Genomic DNA, 20641 nt, shown 5'->3' with positions numbered 1-20641 from the left:
TACCCAGGGAGGAAGCAGCACAAATATTTTTCCCCAAGAGCTGGTAGGTTTTCCAGCCTGCTGTGTTTCCCTGCCTTTGGGATGTGCTCCTATTTACCCACTCCTGAGGTGGATACAGAGCTCCTCCCTGTGCAGGTCATCCAGCACCATGGGAAGAGCTCTTGATTTCATGGACAAGTATTTATAAGAAGCTCGTGCTGGAGCCTGTGCTTCACCTCCCTGTTTTATTTTTAATCTTCGTTTCATAGAGCTCAGACAATTCTTTCAAGGTTCCCATGAATGATCTTTATCCCTGCTGCAGCTCATTCCAATTCTGTGAATAAAATCCCTGGGTGGCCCTGAAAGAAGAAGAGAAAAAGGATGACATTTGAAGTGAAGTAAGAAACTGAAAAGAGAATATATTTAAAAGAAAACTCACAATTCTAACTCCAGCAAGCCATAAACAAGCGTGTTTGGCAACTGCAGGTCCCAAAACCCTGTGCAGAGAGAGGTAAAAAAGATGAAGGGGGGTTATCTGCAGTTCATAGGCAGAGGGACTGGGGTTCTAAGGGGAGAAAGTCTGAGCTGCACATACATTTTGTGTCTCACAGGGCAGGGGAATGACCTTGGGGTCAGCTTGAGCACATCAGTGATGACACAAGCATCAGAGCACATGAAAGCTGCCAGAAGCAGAGATCCTGAACTGCTACCCCAGTGAACCTCTAAGCCCCATTTTTAACTCTTCTCCAGGCAGGGAGGGACTCTTTCCACAGGCAGTTTTGGGGCATTTCTCTTCTTCTCAATCCATTCCTTCCTGTACAGGAAAGCTCATCTCACAACCCACCTCCATCCTCATCGTGTCCTCTCCACCCGTCACCAGTTTCCATCCTCCTGGGGCCTCATGGATCAACCAGTGCTCAGCCCTCATCAGAGCCATGTGGCTCCAAAGGATGCACTTATTGTCCAGAAGGAGCCTGAAATTCACTTTGACAGCGAACAGGAGGGTGTGTGCCCTCCCCTGGGTGATGCTGCAGCGATCTCTGCTCCACTCCTGCCTTTCCCACTGCCCCGGGAGGGAAAAGCAGCAGCGAGGAGGGGAAGGATGCTCTGCTTCGGGCTCGTCCAGCTGCTCCACGGCGTGCCAACACTCCCCCTCAGCGGCAGGAGTGGAGAATAATCCTTCAAACCAGAAATAACTCTGAATAAGGGACTAAACCAGCTCCTGGCTCAACACCGCGTAGAGTTGGCTGTTAATCCAGCTGCATTCCCACGGCGTGGGACTTGAGAAAAAAAAAAGCCTGATAACCAGAGAGGGGGAAAAGATTTCCTTGCCTGCAATGGAAGGATGCTGGGTGCGCCCCCGAAGGAGAGCAGGGTGGGTTTTGCAGCTCACACGTCCCCTCGGGATCATGGGCTGGGAGGGAGCAGGACAGGAGCCATGGCAGGGAGGGCTCCAGAGAGCTGCAGCTGCAGGGATCGTTAGGCAGAGATTAATCTGTAAAGAAAACTTAGCAACAGTTAGAGCAAATATTGATTTTGTGTTTGTCTGCTTCTGCAGGGCCTGAGAAATGGCAGATTTAGACATTAACTGGGCTGTTTTGGCTTAATTCAAACCTCAATTTACACTGACCCTAGGAATAGACCAGTGCATCAGCAGAATTGAATCTAAAGCTATTATATTTTTTTCCCTCTTATCTGGTCCTTTTCTGCAAATCTGACAGCAATTTTGGCACCTGTTACCTCCTGTACAATTACAGATAACTCACCTTATTTTCACAGCCAGGCACTGGGCTCTCCCTTCCCCAATGGACTGAATTAAGCACTTTCAGCAGCCCAGTGCCCCTGGCTGAACTCAGAACTGGGCACAGCACAGTGGCACCAAAAACCCCCAAAAAACCCCAAATCCCATTTTTATAGACATCACTGCTGTACAAGGCATCCCATTCCCTGGGCTGGCTGCCTTGCTCAAAGTCAAAGCTTTGAGAGAGCTGTCCAAAACTGAACAAGTTTTGAAAAACTCTAAGAGGGATTAGGAATGCAACATCTATTTATTTTCCTACAACATTTGTTTAGTATCTTGGGAAAACAAAACCAAATATAATGCATTTACAAACACAAACCTGCTATAAAGTATTAGATTTACCTTTCATAAGCTCTTAGGTCACCAAGTCACACACAACCCAGGTGATGATTCTGGCCACTGCCAGCCACACCTGTACAGGCCAGAGGCTGCCCATGGCCAGGGGAGGTGAGCCTGTTCTACCCCTGGGTAGTTTTGCTGAGTCTTTTCACAGCAGGGGTTTTAACTCCCTGAAATTTCTGATTCCTAGCATCTTCCCAGTGGAAACATTTATTTCCTCACCCTGGACCCTTTGGTTTCCACAGCAAAATGTTTTCCCCTGACCTAATACTGTATTTTAATATTTGATTATTCTGTTCAGGCAGAGATGAAGAACTGCAGTTTTTTCACCCCAGAAACAGGGGCAGGCAGGATTTTAAGTTTCCAAAGCACAGTTATTTTCCTGTCCAGCTGCAGCCAGCTCTTAGCACAAGTGGTCTCCATCTCCTGCAAAACCCAGGAGCTGCTCAGCTAATCCTCAGCATGTGCCTGCCCAGCTAAAATCATCCTTTTAATTTCCCAAACCTCTAAACCCACAGGTTAGAGCATCAAAAAAAGCACATGGGAAATTTTACAAGGTTATTGCTGAGCAGCTACTCAATAAAAACCATAAGCAAAGACAGGAGAGGAAGCACTTTGCTGCTGCAAGTAATCCCCAGGATCAAAGCATTTTTTAGCAAAGCAGAAACCCTGGACTTCCCACCCAAACCTCAGCACCCCCCTGCACTCATCACAGGGTCCTTTCCTGCACTGAGCAGTGATAAAGCCCATGGAACATCATTGAGGTGTAAACAACTAATATTGAGCTACTGATGATGCTGTAATGGAGAACTTCCTCTACTCTGTGCCACCATACCTGTTACTAATAGAGAATTTCCTCTACTCTGTTACTAAGGAACTGTCAAACGTCAGCAGGGCATGGCTGGGGTGCAGCAGGAATTGCAGCCAGATGTGCAGCATCTCCTGCTGCAGCTGCCAACACCTGGGGCACTCCACAGCCCTGGAACACAAACCATGGATCCCGTGCCCACAAAGCCCCTGCTTTGCCAGGGCTGGTCTTATGCCCAGTTCCCTGTCTGAGCCTCACAACTTGTCTTTTTCTTCTACTTCCTTCAGATGCAAGAAATGCCCGAAATATGAGGAATTTCTCTTTCTCCCTGCACCATCAGCTGTCTCACCCCATGGATGTGGAACCAAAGAGTCCCCAGTGAGCAACCTGCTGTTTGCACAGGCTTTAGCAGAATTAGCTGTGAAAACGAGATAAAAAGGAAATCCCTCCAAGCAGCGAGGAGCCCAGCAGCTGAGAGACACACAGCACCTGCCACAGTACTGACCATGGAGCTGTGTGAGCTCAGTGCTCCTCAGCCCCACCAGGCTCCATCCAAAGTAAGATTGCCAATTAAAAAAGACAGGATGTCCCTTTTTAATCTCCTTGCTCCGTTATTTTTACTCTTCCCAGCTTCTCGAAGACTTGTCCCAGCTAGAAACAAAATCCTGTTAACAGCCAGGGCACTGCCACAACCCAGGAGCTCCAGCTATGACATTCCCTTCCCACTCCTGGTAAAAATCAATCCTTTTTCCATGCCTGGACTCAACCAGGGAGTCATCTGATCTGTTGTGGAATGCAAACTACCAAAAGAAAAACTTTAAAATCAAGCAGTAACATGGGGTTTGTTCAACAAGCTGGGCCATGGGAGGGAATTCCTCCCACACACAGCCAATGCTCCTGGAACACTTTCATCCTGGTCTTTCACTTAAAGCTAAATTCATTATCCAGATTTCCCTTTGTGAATGAAGGTTGTGCCACTCTGTGCTGCTGCAGAGGCCTCGAAGGGACATCAGCCAGGGCCATGGAGCCTCACACTGAGAGGGGTCTCAAACTGCAGTCCAGTAACTCCACAGCCAGCATGAAATTCAGCTTCTATGAGATTTTTACAGAGCATCCAAACTAGCAGGAAAAACAAAGCAAATACAACCTCTTTTACCTCACCTGTAGAGCAATGTCTGTTCCTGGGCCCCAGGACAATCAAGCCAGGCTGGCAACCTCCACACTAGAAGAAACTCCCTTTTTCAATTAAAAGCCAATTCACTTTTTTTACTCATCAACCATGCTAGACCTTGGTATTTTTCTGCCCCTTGATCTTTCTCCATAAATGTTCTGCAATGCAGGACAGCCTGCACTGCCTGGATTTACAGCCTCAGAGAAGCAGCTAATATTCTGCCTCATCCTCCTTTAATTTGGGGGCAGCTCTCAAACAGAGGTGCCAGGCTCACACTCTGATTTATCCTCCAGCAGATCCTGCCTGCTCAGAGCTCCCAGCTCGTGTCAGCTCCAGGAAGGAATTGCAATTCCAGGCTTAGGTTTGTACAGTCACCCAGTGCAGGAACAGCCAAGCCCACCAAAGCCCAAGCAGAGAGGGATGGGTTTATGACGATTTCTCTTAAAATAACACCAGAATAGGAACAGCTAAAGCCAGGCTTTCAGACAAGTGGTCCCAGCTGTCTTCCCAAAGCAAACACTGCAACACCGAGAAACAGAAATAAAAATTACTTCATGGATTTGCTCTGGCTCCGAGCTTGTAAAAATGAAAAATGAGCTGGGTTTCTAAACCTCCCTCATTTCCCAGGATCCAAGGTTTTATTAACAAGTTTGTCAGTAAGGATTTTTTTACTCTATTTCCAGCATAAGCCACAACCTGGAATAAGATTTGTACAGCCCAGCTCTGGTTTTCCACCCTGGGGTGAACACATCTCTGCTGTGTGCACTCCCCCAGCCAGAGGCAGATCTGCCAGGCTGGCTTTGGCCAAGGAAAGCACAGCACAGCTCGCCTAAAAAGCTCTTCCTGTTCTGCCGAGTTGCTCTTCAGTTTTTCCAGCAGCTTTCCAAGTGCAAAGTTAATATGTTGCTAAGATCACCACGTTCCATCCTTGGCTACCTCAAACCAGGGTGGTGCTACTGTGGTTCCCACACTGGAATAGCTACATGGGTGCAACTTTAGCCTCCAAAGGAAGGGCAACAGAAAGGCTCTGCTACATCACACACCTGCTGCTCTTCCTCAGCCTTCATCCACCCCTGCAGGGATCCACCCCGACTCAAACACATTGTGGCACCTGCCCATAAAGTAGCCAAAACTTCTGAACAGCTGATGAAACTACAAATGTGGGGAACATCCCTTCTCCTCCACACTGAGGAGCCAACAGGAATTCAACAACTTGCCAGGAGAGCAAAGAAAGCCCACACAAAAACCAGCTCTTGGCTGCCTTCCCCAAGTATTGTGAGGCAGAGTCCAAGGGATGTGAGCACCATCATTTATTGGAAGAGGGAGCACAGTCATGGGGAGAGGCCCCCACTGGAGCCATGGCAGGACAAAGCAGCCCCACAGAGAGCAAGGGGCTCCAGGCATAGATCACCCCATAGCACCACACCCTCCCTCCTCCTCTTGCAGCCCAGGGAGACACACCAGCCCCTGGGGAAGGCCAGGAGGGAGACTCAAGGCATGCAGGAACTTTGACAAAGCCCTTCCTGAGGTACCAGAGCAGCAGCAGGAATCCAGGGATGCTTTGAGGCCAGTCTCCAGCACCTGCTGCTCCAAGGTGGAACACGGCTCTGCTTCCACTTTTCCAGAACTCAGGTCTTGCAGAGAGAGGTTTTGCTGTCAGTTCTCCAAGCCTCCCTTGTTTGCCTTTCCATAATGATCCCAAAGCTTGCATTCCACACACTAGCCAGCAGTTAGCCCGATTTATTACAATGTAGATCTACCTGGGAACTGAAGGGAAAAAAACATCCACTCGCATATACTAAGGCCTGGCAGAAGACATTTTTTCCTGAGGTTCCCCCTCCACTCATTAAAAAAGTTTAAAAAATAAAATCAGAAAGCAGAACAATCCTTCATGATAAGATTAAGGTCCTTGATGTGTGACTCTGTTTCAATGTGCCCAAAAACTGTCGAGCTTTCTCCTGCATGAAGAGTTGGTCTCTGGTTCCACCACAGGCCACTGCTTTCCAAGCCCTGGTCATCTGCAGAAGGAAGAGAAAGGATGTGTACAACACAGTCAAGGGCAAGGACAAATATCTTGTGACATCCTGTTCTAAAAAACTGCAGAAATAAACAAAACTAACAAGGGAAATAAAACTTCAGAACCCATCTCACAATCAGGAGGAACTTGCCCACCACGAGTTACTCCTCATCACAGCTGAGGTGGTAATTTCTGGGCTTTAGGTTCAGCAGTTTCCCAGATGTGTGCTCCATTTCAAGACCATCCACCTTTCCAGGGCTTTCCCTTCCTTGCCTCAAGACAAAAGCCCCAAAGCACAAACCCAGTGCCCTGAAGAGATTCCAGAACAATAGAAGAAATTCAAGCACAGCTTTGAAGTTTATTGCCAACCAGTTCAATTCCCAGGTCTATTTTGACCAAATGCCATCTTTAACAGCAACCTGGTACCTTCTGTTTCAACAGGGTCCCACAGCACAGAGGAGCCAAAACCCAGGTGTGCCTCAGTCTCTGCATGCAGAAAGGTCACCCACGAGGTGTCTCTGCACTCCAGGAAAGCCCTGGAGAATCCTCTGGTAAATGCAGCCAGGAGACAGGCAGTGCCCTGAACTGGAAATACCTGTTCACATGCACTGCAGGGAACCAGGGCTCCAGTGTTGGCCACAGCAGGAACATCCCACACGGCCAAGGAGTGGGTTTGGGCCCACTGAGGCTCAGCCCAGAGCTGCATGAGCTTCCTTAATAAAGAACTGCCTGCCAGCAGCACCAGAGCAGCACAATAAATCCCCAGAGCCCAGCAGCAGCACAGACAGCCCTGCTGGCTGTGGGCAATGGGATTTCACTGCAAACCTGTACTCTGTCACCACACCAGCTGCCTCCCTGTCACCCCCGAGTCACTCCCAAAGTTATTTATACAGAGCTATTAGCTCTCAGAGCAGTACAACCCTGGCAAGGACAGGAGGAGAAATGGAAGTGTTTAAGAAGGGTTTATTTTGGGAAGGGGAAGGAATTACTCTGGCTGAGGGGTATTTATTTGTCAGGAGAAAGAGGTTTCACAAGACAGCTCTAATGCAGGGACAGATCACTCCTCACTGCAGTTTCCTGAGGACAGCACTGCACCTTTCTGGGATGGGAAAACACCATCACAGGAGCCCCCAGTTGCAGTTCAACCCCCCAACAGGGACAGCACGTGTTTCCATCCCCACTGAAGCTACCAGAGACCTCAAGTGACTCAACCCAAGCAAACACCTACAGAATTATGGTCCAAATCCCCATGTCTAAGCTACACTGCCCAGCAAATAAGGGATACCCCTCCATGAATGCATCCTGCCTTCGAGTGGTGAAGATTGTAGAGAGATCTGTTTATGCCCCAGAGGGCATTTGTAAGCTGCTGTGACTCCAGCACAACCCAGTTCCAACCGTGCAGAGCTGAGGAACAGAGCTGCTGTAACAGCACCCACCTCAGCACAAGGTGCAAGGTGCCACACTGCCAGCTGGAGCTCTGTACTGCCACGGGGTCAGGATAAAGCAGGATAAAGCCAGCCTGTGTTGTGTAAGGCACACAGCCTTCCCCCCAACCCAAAAACACCCTAAAAACACAGGGGTGGGAAACATCTTCCTATTTAACCTTTATACAGCACTTCAGAATTGCTCTGCCCTGAAAAGCAAAAAAGATGAGCTTGCTGCTGTCCACTCAAGGAGCGTCCACTAGAAAAAAGGTTTACTTGACCACCAGAGCAGTCATCCAAATTCTTTGATGGGTGAAAATTCCTATGGGGAAATCTAGGGTCAAACATGCTGAGCAGGCCACAGCTGTGGCTTTGAGGAACATAAAATGACACCTCTGGCCCAGCACCTCACAGCCTTGGTGTAAAGACAGCCCTGACAGTGCAGGGATGCCTGTGCAGCAGTTGAGAGCTCCATCCCTCACTCCTCAAGGGACAAGGGCTGCACTGCCAGATAAACTCCTGCCTGGGAGAGCAGTGGCTGCTGCAGGGCTTACCGGTGCTGGTGGCCTGAAATGGCTTGGCATTTTCCTGTAGGACATTTTCTCTGGCTGCACTTGCACGAAAGCTCTGTTGAGCAAACCACTGTCATTCTTCTTGCTCGAGGAGGAGAGGTTCAGGGACCTTGACAGGAAATTCACAGGCTGCACCAGGAGAAAAAGTGTAAGGAAGGAAGAAATCCAGCCCTTCATCCACATTCACATGGACTGTTCAAAGGCAGCTCCAGGCTGCTACTGCTGCTTTGCAGTTTTTTCAGAGCAGAGCCAGCTCTGCCCCTGCTCTGAGCACACAACCCCTCACCTGGGTTCTTTTGAAACACACAGTCTTGGGGAGGGCAGGCAGGTTTTGTGTCATATCTTCATCCACAATATCCAGGGCCAGAGACTTCCTGACCTTCTTGATGGGACTCCTGCGCAGCTGGGGAGTGTAGGAACACCAGTGTCAGCATGAATGCACCCAGCGAAGTGCCACCCTGAGGGCCCAAACCACGGCCACATCACCCCAGTTCTGCATGGCACCAGCACCTCAGGAAGATGTGTGCAGTCTCTCCCACCACAGGGCACAGCAGCTTCCAGTGCCCTCACCTCGAGCCACCAGTTTAGAGAAGAGCTTTTAGTAGGAAGGGAAGGCCACCAGAAAACTGAGACTTTTCATGCCAGCCCACAGCCTTCTAGGACCCCATCCTGCCCCAAGTGTGCCAACAAGCCCTGAGATCAGCATAAACCAGGACACTCCTGGCAGTACTTTAAGCAGGCTTTAACCTCAGGCACCTCTTGCTGATTAAAAGAGAGTAGGCACAGGGCTAAAAAAAGATGAATAAAACCAGCCAAAACACTCCTTAAGAGCGCAGGGCTGCTTAGCAGCTGGGACTGGATGCACAGCCAGCTCACCCCTTGTTTCCTCTTCTGTTTCTCAGGCTTCACATCATCCTCTATGATGAGTTCAATGCCAGCTTCACTTCGGAGCACCTCCTTCAAGTCTTCTTCCAGGTGAGGAGTCTGGGGCTGGGGTGAAAAGGCAGAGAGAGCATAAAGCATTCAAAATCTCTGTGCTGGATAGGCTCACAAGCCTTTCCCTCAAGGGACCATGTGGTCAGGAGAACCCACAGTGGGAGGACAAACACAAAAACCTATTTGTTTCCCAACTGGAAAAGATATGACAAGTTTTCTGTTGGCCTGAAAGATTTACAGGATCTCCAGGTGTGAGGGACTTATCAGCTGAATCCCAGAGTGCTATCAGGAGACCAGTGTGTACACAATGCCTGGGAGATCCAGCTCCTCAGGGACGCTTAGGCAGATCATTTCCCTGCTCCTCAAGGTCATCAGTAACCAAGCACTGCAGCATGATTCAAGGGCAGCTTTTGGCATTTTTATCTGGTTTACAGAGGAGCTAGAAGTCCTGCAGCTCCTTACAATGAAATTATTACTATGACAATGTCCCCTTCACCCCTCAGCCTGGCACTACCAAACTGCCCTTTGTTCTGGCACAGATAAGAGTTTGCTCACAGCCCTGTCCCAATGTCCCCCCACCCTGTCTCATTTACATCCATCAGCACCACAAGCCACAGCCCACCACAGTCATTACCAGAGGTCTAATTGGTCCATATTTCTCCAGGGCATTTTTGAAAGGCGTGGGAGTGTGAGGTGTGTTGTCCACCACATATGTCTGATCTGGTGTGACAAACCTGAAAGCAGAGTGGGAAAGAAAAGGCATCAGATAGGCTGTAACCCACACAAGGCTACAACCCACCCACAGCAGCTGAGCACAACCGAGGTCACTTGGCTGTGCCCCCAGTCAGCCTGGACACTGGCTCCCTGCAGCTCAGAGAAGAGCTGTTTTGGGAGGGAAGACACCGATTTAAGGAAATCCCCAGCCTGTCACGCCCCTCTTTCAGGAATACCATGACAAGTACTGAGGGCCATGTCTGAATTGAACCAGACTCCTGTGTGGAAAAGGACACTGCTCAGGGAAGAGGAAGGGACTTACGCTAAATTCTTCTGGACCAGAGGGGTCTTGTCCCTGTGCAGTGGGGTGGTGACAATCACCTTCTGGCTGCACACAGGAGTGGAGGTCAGGGAAGGGTTCTCCAGTTCTAGTGTATCCTGTTTGGTCCAAAAGTTCAAGAACTGCACAGCACAGGAAAGAAAAATTGAAAACATTCAGTCTCAAGCAGCCCAGCATTGCATCACAAGCCGTTACTTCTTCCTAAACACGAGGTAAACCCTGAAATAGAAACAACCTTTCCAAAGCAGGGTAGGTCACAGTTCTGTACACAGAGACACACATGAAAGTTGCCAGAAGGTGCCTCACACCTATAAGGATTATTCACTTCCCATAAGGGATGAGCTGATACAACTATCACAGCTACCAACTACAGAGTGGAAGAGAAGTCTCTCCTTGCACTGGTAATCCCAGCTTACCCAGTTTATTGCAACCTCAGGCTGGCAAACAGGAAGGAAGTCCATGTAACACAAAGTGCACAAGTTAACAGGTCTTGCACTGAGCTGTCTTCAGCTTAAACTATGAGAAAACAACAAGCTGTGTTAACTCTTCTAGGATTTCACTCCCCAGCAGCCAATAAGTGACAGCTCTGCTCCCATAAGGAACAGTGTTTGTACTCAAGAGCCTCTTAGAAGAGAAAAACGGTGTCTGTGACATTCACTGGTTGCTGAAGCACAGCTTGAGGCAGAGCATGCACCTTGCCTTCTCAGGCAAAGGACTCACTCCACACATTCCTGCCTTTCACACTCTGCAGAGCTGTGCATTATGGGTCTCACTCTGATCACTCTGATCTCTTCTTCGTGCTCATTCAAGGTCCACCCGAACCTGCATTTTGGACTCTCCTGTGGTGCCTCTCCCATGTTTTCTGCTGCAGAAACAGCAGAAATAAAGTCTTGGAAGGCACAGCTGGGGAGAGTCTGGACAACAGAGCTGCATTGTGAACTGTGCTGGAGAATGCAGCAGCCTTTATTCTGATTTATAGACAACTCCACCACTTCCACATGAGACACTTGTGGGTCTCACCACCACACTGCTCCAAGGTTACACGTGTTGGAAATCATGTGTATGGACACTGTGGAAGTCACAACAAAGGCTGAAAGATCCTGAGTCCCTTTTGCAACAAAGAAAAGGTCAGAAGCGTTTGCACAGGCACAGCAAGACAGATCTGCACAAGGTGTTTGCTGTCCAGCCTGCCTGGGTGACTGAACTGCAGACAGGGAAAGCAAGTTTTCACTAGTGCCACTCTGCTGCCCGCAGCTGGGGCAGCAATGCCCTGGGGACAGCAGCAGGGTGCTCTCCATCACACCCTGGGATGCAGATGGGGCTCCTTCCTCATGCTGGGCACTTGCCCTGCCCCTCACACAGGGTAGCTCGGCTTCCTTAAAACTGCAGTCACTCCTAGATGGAGACATAGGCTTCTGCTCCCACAGGAACAGCAGCACTGAAGAGAAGCAGTGCCAGAAACCAGCCCTGAGCCTTCTTTTAGCACAGGAAAACACTCTGCACACTGACATGGCCTCAGTCAAGGCAGGAGAAGCACAAAGCTGGCAGAGCTGGTAGGAATGCCTGACATTAGGGCAAGATACCTGAGATGGAGAGAAGGGCAGTGTCTTTACAGGGGTGCCCTTGGGTGTCATGCTGTTGCAGGAGTCCAGGAAGGACATGCTGGTGCTGGTGACGTTCTCTGTGACAGGTGAGAAGGAGCTCTTCCTCTTCTTCTGCCTCTTCAGCACCGAGGGTGGGGTGCCAAAGCTGCCCTCGGCGTGTGGGGAGATGGGGATGAGCTCTCCCTTGCTGCTCCTGCTCAGGTCAGAGATGGTGTGGCCGTCCAGGCGGTACTCAGTGACACTGGGCAGGGCCAGGGCTGCCTGGCCGGGCGCTGCTCTGGCAGGGCTGGTGCTGCCACTGCTGCTGCTGCCGGCCTCCTCAGGCAGGTCAAACTGGGTCAGGTCACACCATCCATCTGGGTCCTGCACACAAGGGAAAGGGTCAGCAGCAGCCCGGGGGGGCAGCTGAGCAGACAGACTGGTGAAATGGGAGGTGAAATAAGTGGGGGGTGTGAGACTTCACCGAGCTTTGGAAGGAGCCTGGCCAGGGACAGCTCAAGTCCTGCTCTCCTCTGCCACAAGCACAGCTGGAGCCAGAGCAGGGATCTGACCCAGCTGAAAGCTGCTGCTTGTGCACAGGGCAGGTTTTTCTATTTATGGAAGGCTGGCTTCCCTGTTTGGTTGACAGCTGCACAAACAGCTGCACCCTCTCAGAGAGGGGACAAAAAAAAAAAAAAACAGCTGGGCAGAGGGCTGGGGAACAGGGACTGAATGAGGCAATTATCACCCAAGAGCAACCCAGAGTCTTGTGCACACCTGTAAAGCTGGGCATGGGACTCTGGTGTAACCTGCACAGCTGAAAGCAGATAAAAACTAACCAAACCAGTTCAGATATGAGCTGCTTCACAGCTCCACCCCACCAACACCCAGCACCACACAGGCAGGTCCCCAAGGGCCCAGAGATGTGCTGCTCAAGCCTCAGGCACATTTGTCTTCCTATACAGAGGCAAAGTAACTCCTTCACAGATCTTAAATGCCTCGGGCAGGCTGGGGGCTGCAGAGTGAACCTCTCTCTGATGGAAGCAAAGTGCCCTGTTGATTTTAGCCAGCCCCCCAGCCTGCCGTGCCTCTGTCACCCAGGGGACCTCAGCACTGCTTGACTGGCTGAAAATAGCTTCACTGAAATTAGTTATCTCCACTGAAAGCAAATGGTGGCAATTATGCCAGCGTGAAGGGGTCTGTCCTGCATAGTACAATGGGCTTGGCTTATTCCCAGTCTGTCCTATCCCACCCCTGGGACAGGACAGAAAGGACAGTCAATGAGCAAGGGCCTGAACCATTACAAAAAGGAGAGCCGGGGACACTGGCTGACAAAGAAGGGCATGAAGTTTGCCAGCACTTACAGCCTCCCACACAGGCACAGCCCAAGCACAAGGACACCCAGCTAGGAAAATCTACAAGCCCACAGCAATACTGGCAGAGCTGGAAAGGTCTAATCCAGCCCTGGAAGAGACAGGGGGAAGCTGCAAGGCAATGACAGACCCAGTCCTCCTTAGGGTGATGATCAAGGGGCTCCAGTAAGTTCACTCAAACAAAAACGGTGAGGATCAGCCTCCTAACAGTAAATGGAAGAACAAAGGTCTGTTACTTACAGATTCAATCATGTCCAGAGCTTCACTCAAGGCTGGGGCACAAGCTGGGTACATATAGTTGGCAGTTTCAACAACCCATTTGTATGGTGACTCGCCCAATAAAGTGCCATCCTCGGGCACTGCATCATCTGGGGTCCCCTCCACGTTCTGCTCTGCCACTCCTGCAGCTGGCAGCTCCGAGGGCAGCTCCTGCACACCTGTTACTTCCTCATCACTGACATCTTCTTCCTTTATTTCAGAGATGTCCACTGGCCAGTTTGGCAGGACGTTCTTGGCACATGCAACAAAGAAAGTTATCAGCAGAAAGCAAGGGAACAGTGTCAAGTCCTGGGGACAGAGAGCACCTGGAAGCCTTCAGCTTTGCCCACTCTCATACCTACCACTGGGTTTGTTTCATATTCCCATTCTCCCTCACTGTTCTGTCCCATACACTACCTAAGAAGGAGTCCATGAAACATAATGAGCACAGGACTGCTTAATTCAAGATTTCACTTAAGTGTCCCAGGAAAAAGTTGTACTTGGACTGAGCATGCAGCACTAGTTCTATGTTTCCTATTTACCAGGAGCCTGCCTTCAAAAACTACATGCTTTCTGCATGAAAACAATCAATGATTATACTTCCCTCCTTCGTTTATTGGAGGAAAGGAACATAGTATCTCTTCACTCTGCTCCCACACACACACTGTCTGGAGCAGCCTCCTTCTCCCATCAGCAACAGCACAATGAAGCCAAAAGAATATTCAGTGTCCAAGACAGACTTGATGCTGGGATTGGCAAAGTAACACCTCTAGCAGACTGCTCTCCTCTGCCTGGATAACACAGGCTCTCTCTCTGAAGGGAGAGATCTGGGAGGCTGGGGAAAGCACAGACTGTCTATGCAGACACCAGGCTGTGGAAAAGGCAGCAGAAGGGTGGATGAAGAGCTCCAGAATGTGTTAGCAGGGTTGGGGGGCTCGGCTGCCTGCTGCAAGTGCAGTACCTGGCTCTCAGCTGTCGTCTGGCTTTGCTTCTCCTTGTTATCCACCTCCACAAGGAAGTACAGAGGCTTGGACTCCTTGGTTTCATTGAGGAAACCTCCCGTGTCCACTTTCCGCTTGATGGTGGAGTTCCAGTGATTCTTCACAGCATTGTCGGTTCTGCAGAGAAAGCAAAACAAACCATCACTTACAGCAGCTGTAACCACAGCTGGCAGCTCCAACACACTCCCCAGCCCAATCCCAAGAGCCTAACACACGGATCTCCATGGGCTACCCAGCAGGGAAGGCAGCAGCAAGCAGAGGGGTCCTACCTCCCAGGCAGCAGCTTGGCAATCTCTGCCCAACGATTCCCCAGGACCTTGTGGGCCTCAAATATGATGCGATCCTCCTCCTCTGTCCACGAGGACTTCTTCACTTCAGGGTTCAGGTGGTTATGCCAGCGTTCCCGGCACTGCTTCCCTAACCGCCCTTTCAGGTGCTTGGCTATCAGAGTCCACTGTTTGGTGCCATATTTTTTAACCAGTTCAATTACCTTTGGAGAGAGTGGGAGGGAAATAAGGAAATGGAATAAAGGAGGGGAAGGTCAGTACAGTCATCTTCAAGCTTTGTTCTTCATCTCTTCTGGGACCAGGTAAGGGCAGACAAAGGAAGGCCCCTTTGGAGGGAAAGCTGGAGGGACACAGCAGGGCTATCAGGTGTTCCAACCCTCATAAGAGCAATGATTCAAATTTCTGTAAGAGGCTGCTTCCATACAGACATTTTGCCATGGACACCTGTGAATTCAGATGACCCCTCACAGAATATGTGGTGCAGACTGGCAGGTGCCCAGACATAGAAACACTTTCCCATTTCAGAGCAAGTGTCAAGTCCCACCTGCTTCAAGACTCCTCTGCCCTCCTACTTCCAAGGACCTGGCTGTGTGACAACTGTCCCCATCAGCTCTATACTGACCTGCTGCTCCCTTTAACAGTGTGGTATACCCAGGATAGACAGGGCTGCAGCTCCACACCCTGACAGCTCCAGGACACACAGGGAGAGATCCAAATTCACTTCAGAACTATCCACTTTGTCTCTAACCCTCCACCCAAGGCTTTGTCACTTTTGCCAGAGCCCCAACATAAAAGCTTTTGGGTACTGAAACAATTCTGTGCTCCTACAATGTCCAGGGCACAGTCAGGATGAAACTATTTACTTCTTGAAATGTTTGGTGGGCTGCAACTTCAGTCCACCAAAATCATGTTCTCAAAGGACATTTCTACCCTGGCCAGCTGTGCCGAGCTAAAAGGTGCAAGTAGAAGTCAGGCTCATGTAATAAATGTCCCTGCTGCAGACTCTTGCCTTTCTAGTACAGAAAAGTGGACCAAACTGAGGCCAAGGAGCTGGGCCAAAGCAATAAGGAGAGAGCTAGAGCCTAACCTGGCCAGGATGGGTAGGATGGCAGTCAGGACAATGCAAAGGGAAGGGGAAAGCAGGTAATAACTACTCTGCTGTAAGAACAGGGAACGACATCAAGAGAAGCTTCCTTAAGGGCTTGACAGAATGTAATGGCACCAAAAGGAAAGAAGCTGGAGAGCAGGAATGTTACAGAGAATCTGCCAAACTAGGATGTTCTGTACCAGAAAACCTTGGTAAAATGTGGATTTCACTCCAACCTTTCTTAAGTACATCAAGATGATGAGTCTCTCTGAGCTGGCCCCTCTCAGCTGCCTCTGGAATCAGCAGAGAAACAGTCTCACAGAAGATGATTCACCCAGCCAACCTCAGACATCCACTCCAGCCTGCCTACTGTGGCACAGGAAATGCCAGTTTTATTTTCTCTTAGATCCAACCTGGCCAGGCCAGGTGGAGACCTGCCAGCAAGCAGATGAATTAATTCCCTTTTCAGCTCTCTCCCTTGGCAGCCTACTGTAGCAGCACTGTGTGAAATGGAGAAGGTGTTTACCTGGAGAGGCCTAGATCACATCACATCCTGACCATGGCTGCCCGGGCTGCTGAAGGCAGGGCAAACAGAGCTGCTCTCACAGGTATCCACCACAGGGAACAATTACACACAGTTTACAACACCTGAAGATGGCTCTGACATCTCCAGCCTTTCTGTAGGCAGAGACAGTACAACACTCTGATCCTCTCAGCCCTGACTTACCTTTTGATCCTCCTCTTTGGTCCATGGACCCTTAACCAGGTCAGGATTCAACACTCTCAGCCAGCGGTACTGACACTGCTGGTCACTGCGGTTCTGGGAATAGCAATGGGAACAGCCTTGTGTTAGACCAGAGGCTCTAGAGTCCCAAAAAGCTCCAAAAGTGGCAGCAGTCCCCATATACACAGGCTGTCCCACAGAACACCCACAGAATCATATAGAGAATACATATGGAGGTCCTGGGCCCAGGGCACTGGCCACAGGAATCTCAATTTCTCACCCCAACTCTGACAGACTCAGCCTGGAAAGCCCTCTATGCAAGAAGGTCTCCCTGCTCTGAAGCAGCCCCATTTCACAGCTTGGGGCTATGAAGTCAGAACAGAGTCCCACTGCATGGGCACAGGGAACCTGCTCAAGGAGAAGTGGCAACATGCAAACACAGATTCCCAGCTGGGCACGGGGTCACTTACAGGAAAGTGGCTGGCCAGGAACTTCCAGTCATTCTGCCCATAATGGCTCACTAACATCTTCAGCTGCTCATCCTGCAAAAGACAAAAACATCCACTTTCAGATACACTGAGGCAACATACATCATGGGGCTGATGACATTAAAAGAACAAGTTAGATATTTTAAACTGTCAAGGTTTTGTTGGCATTGTGTGCTCAGGGGAGGAAGGCAGCTCACACCAGTGTTTAGCAGCCCTCCTGTACATGGAGCCCAACTGGAACTGATTGGTTCTGAGCTAGGACAAGCTCATACATTAAGTACAAAACAAGAGCTCAGCTCTGTTCTTCTACAGTCTGATTCAAACCCTGTGGCCAAAGGCCTGCTTATCCAGCCTCAGAACACTCCTGACCACACAGTCCATCCCCCAGCTCAGCCACTGGTTTTGCCTGGCCAGGAAAGCTGACTGACTGAAGTGTATCACCACCTGCCTGGTGCTCTTCTGTCTCTCACTGTTACAAGGCTCTACAGCATTTCTTTTGTGATCCCTGCTATAGCCTGGGTGTGCCAACTCCGACAGCTCACAGAAAGCCTGTTAGAGAACATCCTTGTCTGTGAGCTCAGGATAGCTCAATAATGAAAATATTCCCTGCCCAACATGAGCCCAAGGCTTTGATCCCTCCACAAGCCCACCTTACTTGGTGTTCTGACCCCAGCTGTAGTTTTCACACAGCACAAAACTGATAGTGATACTGGGAGGAAGGAAGAGAATATCCCAGTTAATTTCAGGCTCTGAGCCAGGATGACTAAGCCATGATCCCAAATGTCAATAGTCTCTTATTTTGCTCCAGAAAAAGGAGTACATTTCCACTGCACATTCCAGCTCCTTGGAGGCTTCAGCCATCACCTGGACCCCTCTGTGCTCACAGGAGTGCTGCAGGCAGTGCTGTTTTGCTCAGTACTCACAGGCTTAAGTTAAAAATGTTTGAGCTCTTGCTCTTCAGTCTACACTTCAAATTCCCCTGAACCTCTGAGATTCATTCAGGCCTGAGCTCAGTACAAAAGACACAGGGTCCTCTCCAGTGGCAGAACAGGAGGAGGTGAGATCATGGCCAGCAGGTGAGGACTGGGGTGGAGTCACCCAAACCCAGGGTGCCATGTCAGAGGCACCACCCCAAAGCACCTCTCAGCAAATTTCAAGCTCTCACTCACCTCTTCTGGTGTCCACTTGATTTTGCACCTGCCATCCCTCTGCTCTGGCACATCCAAATCGGTATCCTGGTAATGCAGCTCATCCTGGTCCTCTCTGGGGTGAATAAAAGAAGATCATAATTTCTGCCGAATAAAAATTCAGGAGAGAGAACAACCTCCACCACAGAGAGCAAAGCTCCAGATCTCTCCCTTCCAGCACCGAGCCCCAACCCCATCGACACCCACCCACACACCCCAGACTGAAAGATCCTCAACTTTAGGCTCCAGCTCCTGCTAGCAAGTTTTATTCTGCTCAGAGCAGGAGAAAAAGCGTTTCTTTCCACTTCTACCCCTTCTGTCCCTCGGAGTGGACTTTGCATCTGGGCACCGGCACCATTTCCCCGGTACAGCTCAGCAGCTCCCGGATCGCCGGGGAAAGGAGCGCGGGGAGCGGTGCGGGGGAGCGGCCGCAGGGTTCCCGCTCACCCCGCGCTGCCGAGCGGGCCGGGCCGGGGGGATGCGGGGCCGGGGGATGCCCCAGCGCGGGGACCGCGGGGCCGCCGCCCTGCATCCCGCATCGCGCTGTCCGCCCGGCGAGCGGGAACGGGGCTGCCGGGAGGAGCCTCCCGCGGCTGGGAGCGGGCAGGGGCAGCTCGGGCACGGCGGGACCGGCACTCACCCGCGGGCGCGGCGAGCCATGGCGGGCCGGGCCGGGCCGGGCCGTGCTGAGGGCGGGCCGGGCGCGGGTCCGGAGCGGCGGCGCTGGCGGCACTTTCCTATCTCGCGCCAACGGCGCCCCCCCCGCGCGGGGCCGGGCCGCGCATGCGCACCGCGCCTCCCGCCCGCACAAAGACGCGCGCGCGGGAGGGCGCCCGGCGGCCCCGCCCCCGGGACAGCCCCGCATCCAACGGGGACAGCCGACCCGGGACACCCGACCCGGGACACCCGACCCGGGACAGCCCCGCATCCAACCGGGACACCCGACCCGGGACACCCGACCCGGGACACCCGACCCGGGACAGCCCCGCGTCCAACCGGGACACCCGACCCGGGACACCCGACCCGGGACAGCCCCGCATCCAACCGGGACACCCGACCCGGGACACCCGACCCGGGACAGCCCCGCGTCCAACCGGGACACCCGACCCGGGACACCCGACCCGGGACAGCCCCGCGTCCAACCGGGACACCCGACCCGGGACACCCGACCCGGGACAGCCCCGCGTCCAACCGGGACACCCGACCCGGGACACCCGACCCGGGACAGCCCCGCGTCCAACCGGGACAACCGACCCGGGACAGCCCCGCATCCAACGGGGACAGCCGACCCGGGACACCCGACCCGGGACACCCGACCCGGGACAGCCCCGCATCCAACCGGGACACCCGACCCGGGACACCCGACCCGGGACACCCGACCCGGGACAGCCCCGCGTCCAACCGGGACACCCGACCCGGGACACCCGACCCGGGACAGCCCCGCATCCAACCGGGACACCCGACCCGGGACACCCGACCCGGGACAGCCCCGCGTCCAACCGGGACACCCGACCCGGGACACCCGACCCGGGACAGCCCCGCGTCCAACCGGGACACCCGACCCGGGACACCCGACCCGGGACAGCCCCGCGTCCAACCGGGACAACCGACCCGGGACAGCCCCGCATCCAACCGGGACACCCGACCCGGGACACCCGACCCGGGACAGCCCCGCGTCCAACCGGGACAGCGACCCGGGACAACCGACCCGGGACAACCGACCCGGGACAGCCCCGCATCCAACCGGGACACCCGACCCGGGACACCCGACCCGGGACAGCCCCGCGTCCAACCGGGACACCCGACCCGGGACAGCCCCGCGTCCAACCGGGACACCCGACCCGGGACACCCGACCCGGGACAGCCCCGCGTCCAACCGGGACACCCGACCCGGGACACCCGACCCGGGACACCCGACCCGGGACACCCGACCCGGGACACCCGACCCGGGACAGCCCCGCGTCCAACCGGGACACCCGACCCGGGACACCCGACCCGGGACACCCGACCCGGGACACCCGACCCGGGACACCCGACCCGGGACAGCCCCGCGTCCAACCGGGACACCCGACCCGGGACAGTCCCGCGTCCAACCGGGACACCCGACCCGGGACACCCGACCCGGGACAGCCCCGCGTCCAACCGGGACACCCGACCCGGGACACCCGACCCGGGACACCCGACCCGGGACACCCGACCCGGGACAGCCCCGCGTCCAACCGGGACACCCGACCCGGGACACCCGACCCGGGACACCCGACCCGGGACAGCCCCGCATCCAACCGGGACAACCGACCCGGGACAGCCCCGCGTCCAACCGGGACAGCGACCCGGGACAACCGACCCGGGACACCCGACCCGGGACAGCCCCGCATCCAACCGGGACACCCGACCCGGGACAGCCCCGCATCCAACCGGGACACCCGACCCGGCACAACCGACCCGGGACACCCGACCCGGGACAGCCCCGCATCCAACCGGGACACCCGACCCAGGACACCCGACCCGGGACAGCCCCGCATCCAACCGGGACACCCGACCCGGGACAGCGA

At 53.0% G+C, this 20641-nt stretch overlaps 1 protein-coding gene and 1 long non-coding RNA gene across 2 annotated transcripts; both read right to left on the bottom strand.

Moving 5' to 3' along the window:
* Positions 1–218: 218 nt before the first annotated feature.
* On the bottom strand, positions 219–1181 carry LOC148221832 (uncharacterized). Its single transcript, XR_015807294.1, has 3 exons — positions 824–1181; positions 419–476; positions 219–338 (listed from the first exon to the last, which is right to left on the bottom strand). It is a non-coding gene; the product is annotated as an uncharacterized LOC148221832 (long non-coding RNA).
* Positions 1182–5393: 4212 nt separating this feature from the next.
* On the bottom strand, positions 5394–18821 carry MYBL2 (MYB proto-oncogene like 2). Its single transcript, XM_014884009.2, has 14 exons — positions 18730–18821; positions 18072–18165; positions 16885–16956; positions 16418–16510; positions 14586–14806; positions 14277–14433; positions 13298–13567; positions 11685–12068; positions 10084–10223; positions 9682–9781; positions 8988–9101; positions 8398–8514; positions 8094–8240; positions 5394–6116 (listed from the first exon to the last, which is right to left on the bottom strand). Exons 1-14 carry the CDS (start codon positions 18747–18749, stop codon positions 5988–5990), a joined length of 2058 nt encoding a protein of 685 aa, XP_014739495.2. The 5' UTR covers positions 18750–18821; the 3' UTR covers positions 5394–5987.
* Positions 18822–20641: the final 1820 nt, after the last annotated feature.

The sequence above is a fragment of the Sturnus vulgaris genome, chromosome 17, assembly GCF_052056855.1.
Source record: "Sturnus vulgaris isolate bStuVul1 chromosome 17, bStuVul1.hap1, whole genome shotgun sequence".
Taxonomy (NCBI): domain Eukaryota; kingdom Metazoa; phylum Chordata; class Aves; order Passeriformes; family Sturnidae; genus Sturnus; species Sturnus vulgaris.
The sequence above is the reverse complement of the archived record's forward strand: the minus strand, read 5'-3'. Positions and strand labels throughout refer to the sequence as shown.